The sequence below is a fragment of the Vicia villosa genome, linkage group LG5 (assembly GCF_029867415.1).
Source record: "Vicia villosa cultivar HV-30 ecotype Madison, WI linkage group LG5, Vvil1.0, whole genome shotgun sequence".
Lineage (NCBI taxonomy): Eukaryota > Viridiplantae > Streptophyta > Magnoliopsida > Fabales > Fabaceae > Vicia > Vicia villosa.
This window is the reverse complement of record NC_081184.1, coordinates 92,453,132-92,475,382: the sequence shown is the minus strand read 5'-3', so window position 1 is coordinate 92,475,382 and position 22,251 is coordinate 92,453,132. Positions and strand designations below refer to the sequence as shown.

At 35.2% G+C, this 22,251-nt stretch overlaps 1 protein-coding gene across 2 annotated transcripts; it reads right to left on the bottom strand.

The window, feature by feature from the left end:
* Positions 1–1,272: 1,272 nt before the first annotated feature.
* On the bottom strand, positions 1,273–7,021 carry LOC131601849 (histone deacetylase 9). Of its 2 annotated transcripts, XM_058873755.1 has the most exons (15): positions 6,804–7,021; positions 6,182–6,260; positions 5,600–5,712; positions 5,354–5,471; positions 4,646–4,720; positions 4,121–4,340; positions 3,678–3,741; positions 3,357–3,449; positions 3,132–3,240; positions 2,983–3,032; positions 2,812–2,902; positions 2,290–2,360; positions 1,966–2,064; positions 1,786–1,852; positions 1,273–1,694 (listed from the first exon to the last, which is right to left on the bottom strand). In XM_058873755.1, the coding sequence occupies exons 3-15, from the start codon at positions 5,672–5,674 to the stop codon at positions 1,612–1,614; spliced, it is 1,215 nt and encodes a 404-aa protein (XP_058729738.1). In that variant the 5' UTR covers positions 5,675–5,712; positions 6,182–6,260; positions 6,804–7,021; the 3' UTR covers positions 1,273–1,611. The 2 variants fall into 2 exon arrangements, with proteins under 2 accessions (XP_058729738.1, XP_058729737.1); XM_058873754.1 differs by lacking the exon at positions 6,182–6,260.
* Between the last annotated feature and the right edge of the window lie 15,230 nt (positions 7,022–22,251).

Here is a 22,251-nt window from a genome sequence, read left to right as displayed (position 1 = left end):
GGTTTGTTTCTCCGGGGGAGTTATCTTCTATGATTTATAGGCTACACATGTCTCTTTATGGTCTTAAGAAATCTCTGAGAGCTTGGTTTGGCAAATTCAGCACCGAGTCATCTTCTATGGTTTGTAGTACAACAGTTTGGTATGGTTTGTAGTGAAGCTGGTCATTATGAGTGAAGCTGGTTATTATGTGTTTTATCGTCACTCAACCCATGTAGGTATTTATATTATTGTGTATGTAGATGATATTGTCATAACTGGTGTGATTAGCAGGGAATACTCTAGTTGAAACAACATCTCTCGAATAAATTGAAGACAAAAGACCTTGGTAAACTCCGCTATTTTTCAAGTATTGAGGTAGCTCAATCTAAAGATGGTTTGGTGATTTCTCAACGACAATATGCTATGGATATTTTGGATAAAACATGTTTGTTGAATGCTAAACCAGTTGATACTCATAGGATCCAAGTGCCAAATTCACATCCAATTAGAGGGAGCATCTATCTGATTCAGGAAGGTATAAAAGATTGATTGGAAAGTTGAATTATCTCAAAGTCACTCGTCCGAACATTTCTTTTGCAGTTAGTGTGGTAAGCTAGTTCTTAAATTCTCCTTGTCAAGAACACATGGATGCGGTTGTCCAAATTCTTATATCAAATGGATACTCTGATGCTGATTGGGTTGGATCACCTATTGATAGACGACCCACCTCTGAGTATTCTGTAATCGTTGGAGGAAACCTTATATTCTAGAAAAGTAAGAAACAAACTGTAGTTGCAAGATCAAGCGTCGAAGTAGAGTATATGGTCTTGGCAATGGCAACATGTGAACTCATTTGGTTAAAGCAGTTGCTCGAGGAACTTTAAATTGAAGAAACAAGAACAATGACACTTATTTGTGATGATCACGTTGCATTGCACATTGCTTCAAATCCAATCTTTTATGAGAGGGTCAAACAAATTAAGATAGGTTGTCACTTTATCAAAGAGAAGATTGAATCTGACGACATCGTTATAAGCTTTATCAACTCTAATGACCAATTGACAGATGTGTTTACAAAATTCCTGCGAAGTTCCAGAACTAATTATATGTGACAAGTTTGATGTATTTGATTTATATGCTCTTTGATATTTGTATATATAAATATAGAAGCAAATAAAGAAATATCGGTAAGGCAACACACATAATCAAGGTAAATTTAATTTTCTCTATTTTTCTTTTCAAATTCCTATCTTAGCAGTTAAAAATCATCTACCTTTCTTCCCTAATACAAGAGACAATGAAAAGCATTTCCCATTCAAATACCAACAATGTGCAAATATATTCTTAATGCTTACTATCTATAATAAGCTAAGGTCTGGGACGCATGTTCACTCTACACAAAATATGGCATTAATTCAAACAAGATAGACTGTCGATATAACTTTAGTCTACAGCAAATATACAAAATAATAATATCAAAAGAACTAACAAATATACACAACTCTTGGGTTATCCCTAATGCTTTCTTGAGAACCAACTAGGTATTTCTATCTAGTTCCATTTTCACTGTCTCTTAAACGACGGCTGCTCTCCCCCGGCAAAGGATGCACATAGCTGGGGGCTGACATTTCATCAAAGATCCGTTTGATGATCATTGTCGTTGTCACCTTCATAATATTCATCATCCCGCTGGATGTGCTTGTCTTGAGTGTGTTCTGGAAAGAGAATGATCAAAATCAATAAACAAATGTTTAGCACATGTCAATATAGGGAATGGAGAAGAAGAAGAGAAGTTTTTCTCCTTACGATCAATGCGCTCATCAGGGTTCTGCAAATCTTCATTGAGATCAGGAATGTAGAAGTCAGGTGGGACCTGCGAGTAATCCACAAAATGTTAGTCTTGCCATTTGGTAAATAATCACAAGTCGCAGTCACAACAAATTTATGCCTACTGGGTATCCTCCCTTATTTTAAGGAAGAACTCACCTCTTGCATTTGCACGCTCGGAGCATGTTGTATGCTGCGTAGATTTTCCAAGACTTGCATTTTTATAGTGCTAAGATATGATTTGCTGTTTAAATTTTCCTGGGCATTTCAAAGAAAAATAATGAGACCATATACAAACTTCACTGCACAGTGCAATTCTAGACTAATATTATAGTGTAATATGCATTTTATCATATCCAATGTAATTGTAAGAGTCAAAATCCAGACAAGAAATTCCAAATCTAAATCCCGAATCAATTTTAAAATCAAAGAAAAGTCTAATAAATAAAAATAGTATACTGAAGACTATTGAGAAATACATACTATGTGCCCATTTGGAATCTTCAATGAGAAGTCTGGTCCAAAATATTTAATATAATCATTCTCTGGAATCTCTGCAAAATATAGAACACGCAGCTAAAAATGTCAGACTTTAGAAATAATAAGACAAAATTTACATTTTAAATCCTGTCTCAACTCATTGGAAAAGAGATACATGAAATTGCCATCAACTAAGCAACTCAAAAGCTTTAAGCTAATATATGAATAGTTTCTGATATACCCTCACATAAGAGCTCTTTCCACTTCAAGCGTGAACAGTGCATTCCTATCTTATTCCAAAATTCAATATTTTTATAATTTAGAAGGTGAGGGTGAATGTTTTTATCACTTGGCCGTTGAGGCTCCTAAACTATATCATCAACTGATTATCACCGAAGCATATATCTCTATGTTTTTGAAAAATAATAATAACAATGAATATGTTAAATCCAATTCATAAAAGAAAATAAATTTTAGTAAAACATGACACAATTAAACATTCGCAAAGAGGCTAAATTAATATACCGTTTGGAAGCTCAGTATCTAGAAGAACTCCAGTTTCAACCGCCCAACATCGAGCAACATTTTCTTTTGTGTATCCCCCACCTCCAGTGACCTGTTGCAGAAATCCAGTCATGTAAATCTCAGTCACTGTACAGGTGAATGAAAGGCAAATATAAAGTGATATAAACCCACCAGTAAGGGCACATTAAATCTCTTCACGAATCTAACACATTCAGCATGACCTGCACAATAGGAACCAACATTTGTGAAGAACAAGAACAGGGTTATGACGGAATTATGATATTTTCACCAGAATAGGAAATTTATTGGGAAATAAGCACCATCAATAGAGAGATTGAAGCAACCCAAGCGATCTCCAGCAAGTGAATCTGCTCCACACTGGAGAACTATTGCACCAGGTTGATATGTTTCAACTACTTTGGAAATAATCTATAGTACAAGAATTTCAAAAGGTTCAGTTAACATACAATCAAGCCAGAAGAATTAATGCAATTAATGTCTTATTGAAGTTGCAATTCGGCCAAAAGAACACAAGCTAAACTTACAGTCTTGAAAAGTCTAGTGAAGCTAGAGTCATCAATTCCATCTTTGAGTGGGACATTTATTGCATAAAACTTCCCTTCTCTTTCTCCTATTTCCTTCAATAAGGTAAAATCAGTTCAAATCACTCCAATCTATGGAGAGCTTGCAAAATGTTTCAAGTAAAAAGGATATTCAATTTAGCAAATGCACAAGGGGGGAACAGTGATATCCCAAACCATTGAAATTATATAATTGGAAATCTATGATATGAAAGAAATAGGGTGATTACCACAAAAACAAGAAAACACACTAAAAACACAAGCAAACAGAATAAAGAAATTCACCTTAGCATCACCAGTTCCTGGAAAGAACATATCTCCATACTTGTGAAAACTGACAGTCATCACCCTATTATAAAAAAATTTACCATTTAAGAAAGTAGAGAAAAATAATGTACAATATAGCAAAAATATGTCCCTGAAATATCATAAAAGGAAAGTACTGTCTACCAGCACATAATTATACATTTAGTAGATAATGAACAAGGCTTGGTTGTTATAAATAGGCTATTCAAATTGAATCGCAAAAAAAGATTTATACAGCTACTATCTTATTCCTAGGTAAAAGTTGATAGTATCTAAGGAAACAAATAACATAAGGTTTGTTAGACTAGTCATACTTGTAACAAAATATATTCGAGAATTTAATAACAATATTGTTTTGATAATTTTAAGATTCTCAACAGATTCATTTTCCTAAAGTGATCTGATATAAGAAACTAATAGACCTGTCAGTAAAGTAGAAGGCTTCTTCTACACCATCTCCATGGTGCACATCTATATCAATGTATAAAACACGGGCATGACGTTTAAGAAGCTCTAAAATCCCTAAAACCAAGTCATTGATGTAGCAAAATCCAGAGGCTTCACATTTCTTGGCATGATGTAGTCCACCGGCCCAGTTAATAGCAATATCACACAGTTGATTGTTCAGTCGACGTGCAGCATCTGCAGGTACATCTTAGTCAGCATAAATATGACAAACAAGGCAAGACAAAATTCATGAGAACTATAAATATAATTGGGAGTATATATTCATAATTTGTTTCCTTATTTAAGATTAGGATGTTTTAGTGTAAATAAAGGTTTTTTTTTTTTTTTTTTTGAGATATAGTGTAAATAAAGGTTAATGCTTTATGTTTTGCAACTACTTCTTCATATCAATTATTAAATCAATACCAATTTCAGTTTCATTAGCCATTTTTCTTCCTCCCCTACCAACATTCCAATAATTTCAACAATAAACATATTACCTATAGTTCCACCAGCATAAATCTGACAAAATTCAAATAAGTTGTCAAATACAGGGCAGTCTTCTCCGAGATTATCTGAAAGAAATAATCAACAATAAAGGTGGAACTTGTTATTAACTAAATAATAAATAGAATATATTAAGGTAAAATTACCACATAAATATTGAGATAGGAAAATGTCAAAATGAGAAGTTAGATATCCCAATTTCTCAACATCCACCCCCTTTTTCTCCCTAAAAAGGCAAACTATGCTTACTTTCAAGTTTAATGTGAATAAAAAAGTTTTAAACATAAAACCTTGAAGGCAATCAACAGAACTAACAATATGGAAATTTTCATTGGCTTAAAGCTTAAAACTTAAAGACACGAACAGAATTAACAATATGGAAGAGTTTTCATTGGTTTAAAGCTTAAAACTTAAAGATGCCGATCACAAGCCTAATGACTATAACATCTAAGAAAAATTATGCAGTGGATTTTTAGAAGCCAAAAGAAATTAAATCATATATGCTCAAACTTTGGCCTTAGTTTGAAAACTACTGTGTCGGTACAAATAGATAGACTTCCTCTTTCCCTCTCTACTTTTCTCTGACAGAAAATATAATAAACAGAAATAAATTCTATCAATGCATCTTATTTTATGTAAAACAAAAAAAAAAACTTAAAATCACATAGACATGTTCATTTAATAAATTGAGAAAAGCCTACATTTGGACAGTTCATCTGAGAACAAGTGCTGAGTGTCAGGTGTAATCCTGTGCAAAAACTCAACATAATCAGAGGAATGAAACTGGGCAAGCTCAACAGGATAAGCTTTGTGTGGGCGCTGCATCATATGTAAAAAAGAAACCATCAGAATAACATTATTGACACAATCAGCCACAACAATAAACAAATGGCAACAAAATACCAAACATGTAAATGAAAATTAAACAGACAAGGTGTGTTACTGACATAAATCTCCATCTTCTTATGAAGATCATACGAGAGAACAAGATGGTGAGTCATGCAAAGGCGGTGAGGCTTCATGGGATGGTTCGGCCCAAAGTAAACACTGCCCGCATCACCTGCAACATAAAACTAGAGTAATTGAGTTCAAGACAAACATGCAAAAATAAACAAGGTCTGTGAAATGCTTAAAAAGAAAAAACTAATGAGTACTTAAGATTGAACAGCTCCTCTCAGAATTTGATTCCTATTAAATGTACTACTTTCCTTGCCTAACAGCATGAAAATTAATAAAATAAATGCAAATTGATTCATAGTGACAGCAAAATAACTAAAAACTTGATTACATTTTTGGTCTTTGTAGCTTGACAGACGGCGATTTAGGTCAATGCAGCATCGATTATTTAAATCAAGTTAACATATTTTTCCTATCAGTGAAATGTGACTATGATTACTACTCTATCCAGTTTTATGGAAAGTGGATCATCTCCTTCCATCCATCCTCTCCATAAAAAGAATATAAGGGGACGATTAAAAACAGGCTCATATGACATGACATAATAGTCCATTGAAAGAAGAAATCCATACTAGTTTCTGTTTATACGTAATAACAGTCTCAGAAGCCAGAACAGTCGACTTTATGGCATGTCATGTCCAAGTAAAGTAGCTGCCATATCATCACAAAACACCACCAGTGTTAGCTCATTCAATTGGACTGGATTTCAATCATTTGAAAAGTATGAGAACCTATGAAGCACTGACATAGACACAAACACTAGACGCTCCGACATTAACACAAAAAATGAAAGAGGCTGAATATATAACCACATGTGTAGGCGCCGCGTCGTGTCGGTGCATGACATTAACACGCACCGAAAATCGAATATGCCTACGATCTAAAGTGCTGGTATAACATAGATGAAAACCTCATTCATGCAATTCATTTGGAGAGACCAAAATCACTTGTCAGTAAAAAATGCAACGACCTAATTTACTCACAATTGCAAATTCCAAAACATGCAAAGCCATAAAGTTCAGCCAAACAAGAACTACAATCTGAATAAAGCTAGGGTTTCAAACTTTCAATAAATAATCAGAGCTATGAATTTTGAAGATCTCTTTGATTCCACCAAATATGAACTGGAGTGAGAGAAAAAAACGAAGAAAGGTATAAAAGTGAATGTGAATAAAGAAGAGAACGGAAACGCACCGTCGTAAAAGTAAGCGATTCTGTCTTTGGAGCGCATGTTTGGAAGAAGAGAGAGAGAGCTGAAAAGTAACGGTTGAGTCTACGGTGGCATTAACAGTTGCCGGAGCTTTCTCTTGTATTCCGTTCCGAGCCAACGTCCGGTCGACCCGTGCTCGGACTGTTTCTTCAATGTCGTGAAAGTTGCTTATGTGTAAGTGACAACTGTTTATTGATTTTTCATCAATTTTAATCATTTTCTTCTTCTATTTTAATTATTACTTAAATTTATAGAGTAAAAAAAAACTCATTTTATTCTTTAAGAAAATTTGTAAAATCTAATTTAATTTATTATAAAAAAACAAATTGAGAAAACTTATTCTCTGTATTATTTATATTTTGTTTGGTTCATAAAAAGAAAAATGTAAATAGAGAAAAGTATATAAAAACTTAAAAAAGTAAAATTATTAATTAATAGAAAATATGATAAATATATTAACAATAGAGTAAAAATATAAATAAAAAATCAGTTTCTATAACCATACTTATAAAAATATAAATAATATTGATATTTCTTTAGAATATGGTAAGAAAACAAGAATTGTATTTTCTTAATCTGATTTTTGTAAATGTAGTTTATGTTACAATAATATTTTATTCATATTATGAAAATGTAAATAATTTTTAATTTTTTTTATTTATAAGTATTGATATTTTATTCAAATTATATTCAGTATTAGAAAATATTGTTTAAAAACTGTTATTGAAAAAGGATGAACTCTTACCAATAATTTGTATTCATTTAACTTAATTAAAAAAAATATAAGTTTAACTACCTCATTCACTCTTTTAAATAAGACTATCTCTTATTATACTCTTTGAGGTTCTTAGACACCATGTGTGCTTCTAAAATTGCCCTTATGCTTTCGTCGATATATCTTCGAATTTTATTTTTTTTTAAATTTGCATGAAAATGTCCCGTAGATATATCTACGAAACATTTCCGTAGGTATAGCTACGGAATAAACCAGCAACAGAAAATCAGAAAATCAACATAGCAACGCTAAAAACAACATTTATAGATTAAAATCGGCATAACATCGATACTTTCAAAAGCAAATTAAATATTACATCTCAATAGACCAGTGGACGCTTGCACATCTCTAAGATTTGCTCGACCATTCTTTGCAACGTCGCAACGAACTCGAGCGGGATTTTCTCTTTGAAACTGTAATACGTTCACCACATCGCCAAAACATCCTTTCGGCTCTTGAGCTCAATATTGCTATAAACGATGTTCCCTCCGTTGTCAAATGAAGGTGAACGATACTCGAGTTTCACAACCTTTTGTTTGTCACCGTAAGATAGGCGGTAGTGGATTTCGTCAATGATAACATCGAGCGAGGTGTACTCGTTGAGTTTGAAAGTCCGCCCGGGTGTTCTGCCGTCATAGTAGGAGACACTTGCGACATACCAACGGACGTTGTACTCATATTGAGACATTTTTGTGGTTGTGTGAAATACAACATTAGAAACCTCAAATTTATAGAAAATGTTCTGGACTGGGCCGACCCATGTGTAGCGGTGAGACTAGAGTCATGGGAAAGACTTAGCTCATTTATAAACAGAGTCCCCACCGCGCCTTATTGTTTCCAAAAGGAATAGGTGAAAGAGCGAATACAACCCACAAAAGTTTTTAAAATCAAAACTAATAAACTTATCAGAGTTCTGGCTACGGAGGGTTTGTTATACAAGGGGAAGGTTTTAAGCACCCATCATATCCATGGTACTCCATGGGAACCTCTTTGCTTTGTGTTATTATCTTTTGTTTATACATTTTTGAAAATCCTATGTGAAAAACTTGTTTGAAATAGAGGGTGGGGATGGGAAAAGAAGTTTTTGAAAGTGAGCTCGATAAGATATCGCATCTTAGGCCTACATACCCCTTAGGTGCAATAGGGAAGTCAGAGCTTCTATAGTTCCTCTTTTAAAAAAGGAAAAATAAAAGGGGTCAAAGTGGCCAAAATCTTTTTGGGGGTGAGCTTTAAAATACTCACAAGTTTTTAAAAGAGGGTTAAGCTTTAAAATACTTAACAAGTTTAAAAAGGGATTAGGCTTTAAAATACATAATAAGTTTAAAAGGTTAAGCTTTAAAATACTTAACAATTTTACAATAAAAAAGGACCGAGCTTTAAAATACAAGGTCAATGGGTTAGGAGAAGTTTCACCGAGAATAATTCTTCTCTTAACACCAAGGTTTAAAACAAAAGACCTAGCTTTAACAATACAAAGGTCAATGGACTAAGAATAGTTTCACCGGGAATAATTCTACTCTTAGTGCCAAGGTTTAAAAACAAAGGGTTTGGTTGAGCTTTAACAATACAAAACCATTTTAAAAGACAAAGTAAAAAGCTTTAACAATACTTTAAACATAATATAAAAGAGATTGAGAAAAGAGTTTGAGTACCTTGACAATTTTAGTCAAAAATATTCTCATCCTTTTTGGACAAAAACAAACAATCTTAAGCATTCAACAATGGATACCTCAAGTGTGTGTGTGATATCATGTGACACAAGAACAAACAAGTGAGTATGATAATCAACAAGTAAGAGAGATGGATGTATCTAAACCCTTGGATTCAAACTCATGTATGAATGATGAATGATTGATGTGATAAATAAACATGGGGTTAGATAAACAATACATAAGATGAATTAACAAGATAATGATTAAAATAACAATTAAGTACAAAACATGGATTAAACCAACAAGAATGTACAAGATAATAAACTTAATTAATCATGGATGAGCAAAGATCAACATGTTTTTGGGTTAGGGTTTTAAACCTAGGTTTTTGAATTAGGGTTTTAAATTAGGGTTTTAACCTAAAACCTAAACCTAATATATTTTAATTGCTAAATACCGATTTCTTTAAGAGAAATGGTCTAAGGGGACATGAAGAAGTCAAAGACCTTATATTCTAACCCTAAACAAATATTTACAAAACATACACAAAGTCCTCCTATCAAAGAAATAATCAAAACAAAACAACTTTTAGTTGATTTTTCAGTATAAAAAGACATGTTTTTGATTAATTTTTAAATGATGATAAAATAAATATTTTTTACTTTTTTAAACATGATATGAAAATACATAAGTTAAAGAAACTACACAAAAAAGAACAAGTCAAAAAGATTAATTTTCCTATTTTTAGTGATTTTTCAAAGTTGTGAAGAAATCAAAAGAAATTAGTGATAAAAAAGATGGTTTGGTGGAGGCTAGGGCTTGAACCCACGCCCTTCTGATTACTACAAAAAACACACACCAACCTACCAACGCGCGCATGATGATAACATAATGCTTTCGGTTCAAGATAACACAAAGCAAGTAGTAGAAGTGTGAAAAAAATAAAATCAAAAGGTCTGGGGCGAGGGGGATTCGAACCCCAGACCTGAGGGTCATGCTTTGCAAACACAAGTTACCAATTGGGCTATAAGATGAAGTCGTTTATCAAACACAAACCAAACAATATTATTATAAAACACGCTCCAAAATTTAAATTCAAACACTCAACATCTTCATCCTCCTCACTAAACTCGTGTGTGAACAACCATGGCACAAATTCGGATTCTCTCAATTATGCATCATTTTTTTACAAAACAAGGCCCTAACCTGTTTAGAAATCAATCACGAGACTAATGGCACAAGTCTCATAAATGTATTCACATTCAAACTCTCTAATTTCTGAGTTTAGCTCAAGAACCCTAAAAATTGATTTTTCAAATTAAACTCTCAAAACACATGATCAAGCCCCAATACCTTAGGGCTTTTGTTCCTCACACCATTCTGAACATAATGGTATCAATCTTTGTAAAAATTAATGCTCAAATCAGACAGTTAGGTTTCGAAGCTTATACCTTTGAAACTGAAAATTAAAAGGTGCTTTAATGGACTTCTAGAAGAGAACTAATGATCCGGATAGCTTCCTGGTATTTAGTAGAAGCTATTTGAATGCTCATTTGAGTTGAATCACCTCTAGAACCTCCTGCCCGAAGTTACCTGCAAAACAAGAAAGTGAAAATGGAAAACTTGGTTCCAAGAGTTATATATGCTATTTAATGGTTTAGATCACTTCTATATCATGTATAGAAGGTGTTTGAATGATAAATTTGGCTAGTGAGCTTATGGAATGGAGTTTAGAGGTTTAAGGTATCAAATGAGGCTTTTATGGAGGTAAAATGGTGAATCTGAGTTAGAGGGGATTTTAGGGACTATGGAGGTGGTCAAAAGCTTCTATTTGATGATTAGAAGTTGTTGGAATGGTTGCTAGACACCCAGAACTTGTGAAACTCAAAATCACTAGAAAATGCAAAGACAAGAAAAGTGAGAATTTCAAATGATAGGTGACTTGGAGAATTCTGGTGTAATTGATCAGGGGAGTGATGACCTCTACTTATAGGCAAGATTTAGGGTATGGAGGGAAAAACTCAAAATTTTGAAGCTTACATGTGATCTTGTACCATCTTGCTTGTTTGTGAAGAAATGAAAAAGTTATGGTTCCCATGATGAGGTACAAAGTTTTAAGCATGCTTGCAAAGTTTTGATTTGATCTTGGAGGCTATCTTGCTGAATTCAAATTGCTTTTGGCTCAGTAGAAACAAGTTGGGAGCTCATTGCAAGAGTTGTTGGTGATTAAAGTCACATTACTAGAATGGAAGTGTAACCTTTATGCTTGAAATAGAATGGTTCAATGTTTAATGGCTTAAGCACTTGGATCATAGCCCTAAAGAGTGTGTAATCTTCTGATTATGGTGTGTTAAACAAGTTAGAGTGGTTGTACTTTGAAGATTCTTTCAGATTTGAACCAAATTCAAACTTGTTCTTCATGATCATCTTCACTTTTCAAGTGTTCATGGTGCCTTCTTCACAAAATCATATCTCATGGATGGAGCCATGGATTTTCATGCTACTTATCTCTTTGGAAAGCCCTTTATACATACTTCAATTCACCTGTTGAAAGTTTCCTCAAACTCTTTTTGGATCATTGAGAAAAATGGTCATAAAGTTAAGAAAAAATCCAAGTAAAACATTTGAAAATCTCTCTAAGTCTTTTGAAAATTATCTTCTTAATTCCATATCTCTCAAAATAATCATTTTTTACAAAAAGTTCCAATGTGATAAGTGAAGGATAGAAAAACACTTAGAAAGAGGGGGTTTGAATAAGTGTAGCTTTAAAACTTGTAAGATGATTTGCACAATGATTTTTATCTTGGTTCGTTGTTAACTAAACTACTCCAGTCCACCCCCTTGGAGTGATTTACCTCACCTGAGGATTTAATCCACTAATCACACAAGATTACAATGGTTTTCCACTTAGATAACCTCTAAGTCTTCTAGAGTATTCTGATCACAACCTGATCACTCTAGGAACACACTGCTTAGATACCCTCTAAGACTTTCTAGAGAATCCGATCACAACTTGATCTCCTCTAGTTCTTACAACTTAATGTAAACAAATTCTTATAAGAGTTACAATGCTTCTTAATAAGCTATTATCACAACTGTGATTTTTCTCTTAAGTTTAAGCTTAATCTCACTAAGATATTACAACAGCAATGTAGTGAGGTTGAAGATGAAGTTTGAGAGCTTTTGAATTTGACAACGTTTCTGTAAGATTGCACAAAGTGTTGTATACAGCTTCTCTTCAGAACTTCTATTTATAGGCGTTTGAGAAGATGACCGTTGGGAGCATTTAATGCGTTGCATGATCCGTACAACATTGCATTTAATGTTTCACTCTTTTGTCAACTACCTCGAGCCTTGCTTTCGCTGTGTCTACTGACGTTGCCTTTAATAGCTTCTAACGTTCCTTTTGTCAGTCAGCGTAGCCTGCCATCTTGTACTTGCTTCTGATCTGATGTTTGTGAAAACAACGTTTGAATATCATCAGAGTCAAATAGCTTGGTGCAGAGCATCTTCTTGTCTTCTGACCTTGAAGTGCTTCTTAGCGTGATACCATGAGAATCTTCAGTGCTTCTGCTTCTGATCTCAAGTTCTTCTGATGCTTTCATAGACCATGTTCTGATTCTGCTTGACCATCTTCTGATGTCTTGCCAGAGCATGTTCTGATGTTGCATGCTGAACCTTCTGAGTCAGTGCTTCTTGCGCTGATTTTGTGCATACTCTTTATGTGATTCCTTAAATGGAAATTGCATAGGATTAGAGTACCACATTATCTCATACAAAATTCATATACATTGTTATCATCAAAACTAAGAATATTGATCAGAACAAATCTTGGTGTTCCTCCTGTTACTTATCATGCTAAACCCAAGTTCAATCAGAACTTGAGGAAAAGTAACAAGAAAGGACCCAAGAAGTTGTGGGTACCTAAGGAGAAGATAATTTCTGTTGCAGATATCGTTGGCAGCAAAGAAGACAAAGCACAAAATGTCATGGTACCTAGACTCTGGGTGCTCGCGACACATGACGAGAAGAAGGTCTATGTTCCAAGACCTGGTGCTTAAGTCTGGTGGAGAAGTCAAGTTTGGAGGAGATCGGAAGGGCAAGATAATTGGCTCTAGAACCATAAGTACTGGTAACTCTCCTTCCATAACTAATGTACTTCTTGTAAAAGGATTAGCGCATAACTTATTATCCATAAGTCAATTAAGTGACAATGGTTATGACATAATCTTCAATCAAAAGTCTTGCAAGGCTGTAAGTCAGAAGGATGGCTCAATCCTATTTACAGGCAAGAGAAAGAACAACATTTATAAGATTGATCTTTCTGATCTTGAGAAGCAGAAGGTGACTTGCCTTATGTCTGTTTCTGAAGAGCAATGGGTCTGGCATAGAAGATTAGGACATGCTAGTTTGAGAAAGATTTCTCAGATTAACAAACTAAATCTGGTCAGAGGACTCCCAAATCTGAAATATAAATCAGATGCTCTTTGTGAAGCATGTCAGAAGGGCAAGTTCTCCAAACCTGCATTCAAGTCTAAGAATGTTGTCTCTTCCTCTAGGCCATTAGAACTTCTGCATATTGATCTGTTTGGACCAGTCAAAACAGCATCTGTCAGAGGGAAGAAATATGGATTAGTCATCGTGGATGATTATAGCCGCTGGACATGGGTAAAGTTCTTAAAACACAAGGATGAGTCTCATTCAGTATTCTTTGAATTCTGCACTCAGATTCAATCTGAGAAGGAGTGCAAAATCATAAAGGTCAGAAGTGATCATGGTGGTGAATTTGAGAACAGATTCTTTGAGGAGTTCTTCAAAGAAAATGGTATTGCCCATGATTTCTCTTGCCCTAGAACTCCACAACAAAATGGAGTTGTATAGCGAAAGAATAAGACTCTACAAGAAATGGCCAGAATCATGATCAATGAAACCAATATGGCTAAGCACTTCTGGGCAGAAGCAATAAATACTGCATGTTATATTCAGAATAGAATCTCTATAAGACCTATTCTAAATAAGACTCCTTATGAATTGTGGAAGAACAGAAAGCCCAACATTTCATATTTTCATCCTTTTGGATGTGTTTGTTTCATTCTGAATACTAAAGATCATCTTGGTAAGTTTGATTCTAAGGCACAAAAATGTTTCCTTCTTGGATATTCTGAACGCTCTAAAGGCTACAGAGTATACAATACTGAAACATTGGTTGTAGAAGAATCAATCAATATCAGATTTGATGATAAGCTTGGTCTTGAAATGCCAAAGCAGTTTGAGAATTTTGCAGATATAGATATTGACATATCAGAAGCTGAAGAACCAAGAAGCAAAATTTCAGAAGCTGAAAGTCTCAGAAGGAAAGGATCAGAAGATCAAGTTGCTACATCTTTAGAGAATCTCAGAATTTCTGAAGAGCCAAAAGTCAGAAGATCTTCTAGACTCACCTCAACTCCCTCAGAAGATGTGATTCTTGGAAAAAAAGATGATCCTATCAGAACTAGATCATTTCTAAAGAATGGTAGTCAGAATTAATGATCAGAATCAAAAGATGAAAAGTTTTATTTGTCTATAGAAGCAAATACAGTGCAACACAGCTGTCATTAAGTGTTTTCTGATGCTGAACACGTGTCTGCACGGTTGGTAAAAGCGTGAGTGAAACTGATGGGACGCCGCCCTAGGTAACTGTGTAAATCATTTCAGTTACCACGTTCTCTCACCTAACGTCATTCATGATTTAATGCATTTGATTTCAATTGATTCTGTAACTGTTCATTCTCATAATTTAATTGCATTCTTTTTCAAATCCGCCTCTATAAATATATTTCAAATCATAACGTTTATCTTTTTCGCTCCCATTCTCTCTCTCTTCTTGCATGCATTTTTGCAACCTCTTTGCCCTTTTCTCAAACCCTAAACGCAAACCCAGAAAAGTTTCAAGTAATCCCAGTACTGTTTCAATGGCTGCTTCATCTTCTCTCAACGCTGGTTCCTCTGTTCCTCTACATCTTCAAGAAGAAGAACAACAAATTGTTCCGGTTGTCTCTTGCTCTATTCCCAAAAAACGAGTTAGAAGTTATCTGTGAATTAACAGTGGACTTTGATAGTCTTGAAAAACATGAGTTCCATCTGAAAGAGGATATGTTGTTTCAAGGATGGACTTCTCTGTTCTCTGAGTTCTGTGGACCTGTCTACCCATAACTAGTGAAGGAATTTTGGGTGCACGCTGTAGTTGCCCCTAAATCAATCCTGTCGTTTGTCCATGGAGGATTTGTTGTTGTTACTGAGAACATCCTAAGAATGATGTTTGACCTAAGAAACCCTGAAGGTGTCTATGAAATTGATCAAAGAGCAGATTGGGAAGAAGTTCTGGCTACTCTTTATACAGATGTGGAGAAAACAAAGCGTGTCAAGGACATGAAGAATCTCTATAAAATCTGGACCAAGATTCTTCTAGGGTGTTTCTATCACAGGAAAGGAACCCATTCTGCAGATTTTGTCAACAAAGAGCAGCAATATATTCTGTATTGTATCGCCACTCAGAAGAAGGTTGATATTATCTTATATTCAATCATATGTGGAATGTTGTAAAGGATTCCAGAAACGCTTTCAGAATAAAGAAAAGTAATATTGTTCCTTTTGGAAGAATAATTACTAATCTTTTGATTCATACCAAGATTGTTGAAGACTTGGAAACTCAAAAAGTCATCAAGGATCTTGTCACTGTCACAGGAAGCTGTTTGAATGCTCACACCCTGAGAAAGATGAATCTCATTCAAGAGGTCATATACACTCCTCAACCTCTCCCAGGAGCAAGAAGCAGAAGAGATCCTGTTCTTGCTGATTTTGAATCCTTCTTCAGAAGTGAGCTGCCAGAAGTTAAGACTAAATATCTTAACTCTCTCAAAGAAGAAAAAGACAAAAATGCTCTTGCAAAAGGTGGTCGCAAGAAAGCTTCTACTTCCAGACCTGCTGCTTCGAAAGATGTTTCTGAAGCTGCGCCAGAAGCTGTTGTCAAAAGGGAAATAAGGACAAAGCGTAAATTTGATCATTCTTCTGTTAACCAGGAGAAGGAAGTCCAAGGTGTAGCTGTTGCTGCTGTTGTTGTTGAGAAAGTTATTGAAGAAGAAGTTGTTGCTGAAGAAGTTCAGGATGTTTTAGTTAAAAATAAGAATAGTGAAAAAGAGACTGCTGAGAAGAAGAAAAAGAATAAGAGAAAGATGAAAAATAAGAATGTGGAAGATGAAAAGGATGTTGAAAAGAAAAAGAAAAGAAAAAGAAAATTAATCATTGAAGCCTCAGAGGAAGAAGAAGAAGTTCCAGAAGCTGTGAATCAGCAAGAAGAAATAAATCAAGAACCTGCAACTCAAGAAGTTGAAGGTCAAAAAGCTATTGATAATGAGAAGGAATGACTGGAATCTGCCAGAAGAAGAGAAATTTCTCTTGGGAAGGCAAAGATTGTGGAAGAGAAGAAGAGCAAGAAGTAGAAAAGACTTGAGACTGAGTTTGAAGCGATTCAGAATTTGTCTAAAGGTATACATCTTTCTGAACCTGTTTCTGTTCCTGCTTTACGTTCAGAAGTTGCACCAATAAATGTTGCTCAAACCCCTGAACCAGAAATTCAACCAGAAACAACCCCATCAGAATCACCTATACCCATCCATGTTCTCACACCTCCTTCTTCTCCTCTAACCAATGTTCTTACCCCTCCTCTTACACCTACCTCAAACGTTCTCATTCCTCCTTCTCCACCCAAAACAAATGTTACTTCTGACCACTCTCTTGAAACCCTTGTTCTTAATATCCAACCCCTTCAAACTCTCTTTCCACCTCACACAAATGTATCCACTTCTCAACCTCCACCTCATGCAAACTATGAACCCATTCCCTCTACCTCCCAAAATAATCCTTTTGTATCTGACCTTCCAGATTCTGCATCACATGAGCAATTGCTTCGTGACTGCAACTACACACCCAAGCCTCGTCCTGAACCTAAGCTGGTAGTATTATAATCTGAGAATGAAGCAGAATCATCTCTCTGTCTTGATAGAGAACCTCAACCCTATTTTGTTCTTAAACCAAATTCTGCTATAACCAAAATAAAATCTCGCCGAGCATACCCTATTGGTGTAATTTATGAAATGGTAAAGAGGAATGTCAGTAGAATCTTTGATGCTCTCAAAATAGCTTATCATGCTGAATTGAATGATGTTGCTATGCGAACTTTCTGGAGGATCTTCAGAAGAAGAGCAGATGCTTATTTTCAAGAACTTCAGGAAATTTGTGTAGAACTTGCTCCACGTCCGTGTGGATTTCTAAGGCATTATGAAGATTTTTGGTTCAGTCGTCTTAGAGGGAGATATTGTTTTAAAGAGAAGGAATTCATTGATGAACTTGCAGAAGCCAACCCTTGCAGGGATATTGTGGTTTGAAGACCTAAGTATCCAGTTTTAACTGGAGACTTCAAGTGGTTATTTGACTTTCTGAGGGAGAATCCTTCTGAGAAGTCCCTCAATATGGTCATTCCAGAAGTTGGTTATCCTCCAGAAGTTGTTTATCCTCCAAAATTTCGTGAATGGAAGATGGATTGATATTGTCCCTTAGGTTAGCAGCCGCGGTACTGTAGCAATCCATCTTCCATTCACGAAATTTTGAGAGCTTTCACGATTCGCTATGGAGAACTAAACCTTCCGGACGAATTTACTGTATTCAGGTTCAATACTTTGAGATTGTTATAACTACAAATAGAATTCTATTCCTTTCAATAATATTATATGATCATTGTTTGCTTAATTCGATTTCCTTATAATATTGTTGATTAAATTTGAATTGATACTTGTTCTTGACTTTTGATCGCAATTCGACTCTGCTTAACCGTTGAATTGCGATATCTTTAACCGTATGCTTAATCCGGCAATAGGAATATATATCTTACGATGTCGATCACACTTGTTGAATGATATTGTGTTCAAATAGGATAGAGATCGTAGTTGTATCAATCGATGATAAGTAGAACCCGAAGCAGTGAATTCGTTTGCCTTTTAATCACATATTTCAAAACAGCTTATTTTCAGAATCACTTTTGATAATCATTTTTTTCGATCAAACCAAACCCCCCCTAAATCGATTTAGCTTTTAGTTAATAAAAATCAAGAATCCTTGCGATACGACTCGAGCCATTGTCGCTGTACTACGTTTTACAAAATACTCATTTTTTGACCCACGCGCGACAGCGAATCAGTCATTCCAGAAGTTGTTTATCCTCCAGAAGTTGAAGGTCCTACTCCACCAAGGAATCTTGCTGCCATTCTTCAAGCCCTTGAGAATGGAGATTCTGATCTTCCTGCTCCTGAGTATGAAGAAGATGCTTCTAGGGAAGAAGCTTATGCTGAAGATCATCCTGCTGAGCATATTCCTGTTGAGGAAAATCATGATGATGATCTCACCATGGATGCTGCTGTTGAGAATTCTGTCCCTCTGAATGGAAGTTGTAAAGCTTCTTCTGGAGAACCCTCTCTTCTGGTGAAGACCTTAGAGGCTATTCAAAAGAATCAAGCTGAACTAGCTTCTCGCATGGACAAACAAGAAGATACCAACAATGAGTTTCGCTCATTTATGGAGAAGCAAGCTGAGAGCAATGCTGGGATTCAAGACCTTCTGGCGAAGATAGTTTCCAAACTAGGCCAGTCGTAGTCTGTTGTGTCTTAGTTGTCTCTTTCTTTTTGCATCTGCTTTGTGCATCTATCTTCTCATCCCTTGTATCTTCTGATTATTTCAAATGAATGAAATCCTTTATCCTTCTCTCATATTGTTTGTTTTTCATCTGGATCTTTTGTGTTTTGTGATGTTATGACAAAAAGGGGGAGAAAATGTGATAAATGATCTGATTTATATTATCAGTTGTTGGGAGTAAGTCTTCACATTTCTAACAAAATTTGCAAGTTCTATGTCCTTGAGTGTTTTGCAGGATTAAAGACTCTCTGAAAAGCTCAACATGAGAAGCAAAGACATGAGGAAAAGCAATTCTATATAGAAACAAGCTCATGACAATTGAAGCAAGCTGAGTGCTGTGAAGCTTCAAGATCAGAAGCAAGAAAGAAGAATGTTCTGAAATTGAAGCAAGCTGAGTGCTGTGAAGCTTCAAGATCAGAAGCAAGAAGGAAGAATGTTCTGATATTCTCGTGGCAGAATATGTTCTAACTCATGAAACATTCTTAACATGCTCTGATACATTCTGTTTATGTTCTGATACATATTATATGTTCTGATACATATCTTATGTTCTGATTCATTCATGCTTTAACTTTTGTCGTTTAGTTTGTTCTGCAACATTTCAGGATGTAGAGATGCTCTAATGATGCTCGGGTACATTCAACAATGTTCTGATACAATCTAGCATGCAATGATTCAAGAAGAAATTCAAAGCTATGAAGCTGTCCTTTGGAAGCAAGAAGCAGAAGCTATGAATGTTCTGAAGATCTAAGCATATGTGATCGTCTCAACTGAAATGGAAAATACTCAAGGAAGTCCTTTATTTATAAATTTCTTCCAGTATTTATTTCAGGGGGAGATTATTTATCTCAGGGGGAGATTGTTAATCTCAGGGGGAGACATATTCACACACTATGTTTATATGCTTATGCTATAACTGTGTAATTGTCTTTAGCCGTCTGATATTCTGATTGCAAATTCGTATCATTTATATATGTTTTTGTCTACATCAAAAAGGGGGAGATTGTTAGAACAAGATTTTTTCTGATCAATATTCTTAGTTTTGATGATAACAATGTATATGAATTTTGTATGAGATAATGTGGTACTCTAATCCTATGCAATTTCCATTTCAGGAATCACATAAAGAGTATGCACAAAATCAGCGCAAGAAGCACTGACTCAGAAGGTTCAGCATGCAACATCAGAACATGCTCTGGCAAGACATCAGAAGATGGTCAAACAGAATTAGAACATGGTCTATGGAAGCATTAGAAGAACTTGAGATCAGAAGCAGAAGCACTGAAGTTCTCATGGTATCACGCTAAGAAGCACTTCAAGGTCAGAAGACAAGAAGATGCTCTGCACCAAGCTGTTTGACTCTGATGATATTCAAACGTTGTTTACACAAACATCAGATCAGAAGCAAGTACAAGATGGCAGGCTACGCTGACTGACAAAAGGAACGTTAGAAGCTATTAAAGGCAACGTCAGTAGACACAGCGAAAGCAAGGCTCGAGGTAGTTGACAAAAGAGTGAAACATTAAATGCAATGATGTACGGATCACGCAAAGCATTAAATGCTCCCAACGGTCATCTTCTCAAACGCCTATAAATAGAAGTTCTGATGAGAAGCTGAATACAACACTTTGCGCAAACATACAGAAACGCTGTCAAATTCAAAAAGCTCTCAAACTTCATCTTCAACCTCACTACATTGCTGTTGTAATATCTTAGTGAGATTAAGCTTAAACTTAAGAGAAAAATCACAGTTGTGATAATAGCTTATTAAGAAGCATTGTAACTATTATAAGAATTTGTTTACATTAAGTTGTAAGAACTAGAGGAGATCAAGTTGTGATCGGATTCTCTAGAAAGTCTTAGAGGGTATCTAAGCAGTGTGTTCCTAGAGTGATCAGGTTGTGATCAGAATACTCTAGAAGACTTAGAGGTTATCTAAGTGGAAAACCATTGTAATCTTGTGTGATTAGTGGATTAAATCCTCAAGTGAGGTAAATCACTCCAAGGGGGTGGACTGGAGTAGTTTAGTTAACAACGAACCAGGATAAAAATCATGTGCAAATTGTTTTTATCTTACAAGTTTTAAAGCTACACTTATTCAAATCCTCCCCCCTTTCTAAGTGTTTTTCTATCCTTCATAATCTCCCCCTGAAATAAATACTGGAAGAAATTTATAAATAAAGGACTTCCCTGAGTATTTTCCATTTCAGTTGAGACGATCACATATGCTTAGATCTTCAGAACATTCATAGCTTCTGCTTCTTGCTTCCAAAGGACAACTTCAGAGCTTTGAATTTCTTCTTGAATCATTGCATGCTAGATTGTATCAGAACATTGTTGAATGTACCAGAGCATCATCAGAGCATCTCTACATCCTGAAATGTTGCAGAACAAACTAAACGAGAAAAGTCAGAGCATGAATGAATCAGAACATAAAATATGTATCAGAACATAAAAAAATGTATCAGAGCATATTAAGAAAAAAATATGTATCAGAACATATAAGCAATAAGAATGTGTTAGAGCATATTCTATCATCAGAATATCATAACATTCTTCCTTCTTGCTTCTGATCTTGAAGCTTCACAACACTAAACTTGCTTCATTTTCCATGAGCTTGTTTCTATATAGAATTGCTTTTCCCTTGTATTTGCTTCTCATGTTGAGATTTTTAGAGTGCCTTCAATCCTGCAAAACACTCAAAGACATAGAACTTGCAAATTCTGTTAGAAATGTGGAGACTTACTCCCAGCAACTGATAATATAAATCAGATCATTTATCACATTTTCTCCCCCTTTTTGTCATAACATCAAAAAACACAAAAGATTCAGATGAAAAACAAACAATATGAGAGAAAGATAAAGGATTTCATTCATTGAAGTAATCAGAAGATACACGGGATGAGAAGATAGATGCACAAAGCAGATGCAAAAAGAAAGAGACAACTAAGACGCAACAGACTACGACTGGCCTAGTTGAGAAACTATCTTCGCCAGAAGGTCATGAATCCCAGCATTACTCTCAGCTTGCTTCACCATAAAGGAGCGAAACTCATTGTTGGTATCTTCTTGCTTGTCCATGCGAGAAGCTAGTTTAGCTTGATTCTTTTGAATAGCGTCTAAAGTCTTCACCAGAAGAGAGGGTTCTCTAGAAGAAGCTTCACAACTTCTGTTCAGAGGGACAGCATTCTCAACAGCAGCATCCATGGTGAGATCATCGTCATGATTTTCCTCAACAGGAATATTTCCAGCAAGATGATCTTCAGCATCAGCTTCTTC

Coding starts and splice junctions, on each gene's coding strand:
- LOC131601849 (XM_058873754.1), bottom strand. CDS start 6,840: ATGCGCTCCAAAGACAGAATCGCTTACTTTTACGACG. Junction 4,341..4,645: donor TTATGCTGGTGGAACTATAG/GTAATATGTTTA, acceptor ATGTACCTGCAG/ATGCTGCACGTCGACTGAAC. Junction 1,853..1,965: donor CGAGCGTGCAAATGCAAGAG/GTGAGTTCTTCC, acceptor GATTACTCGCAG/GTCCCACCTGACTTCTACAT.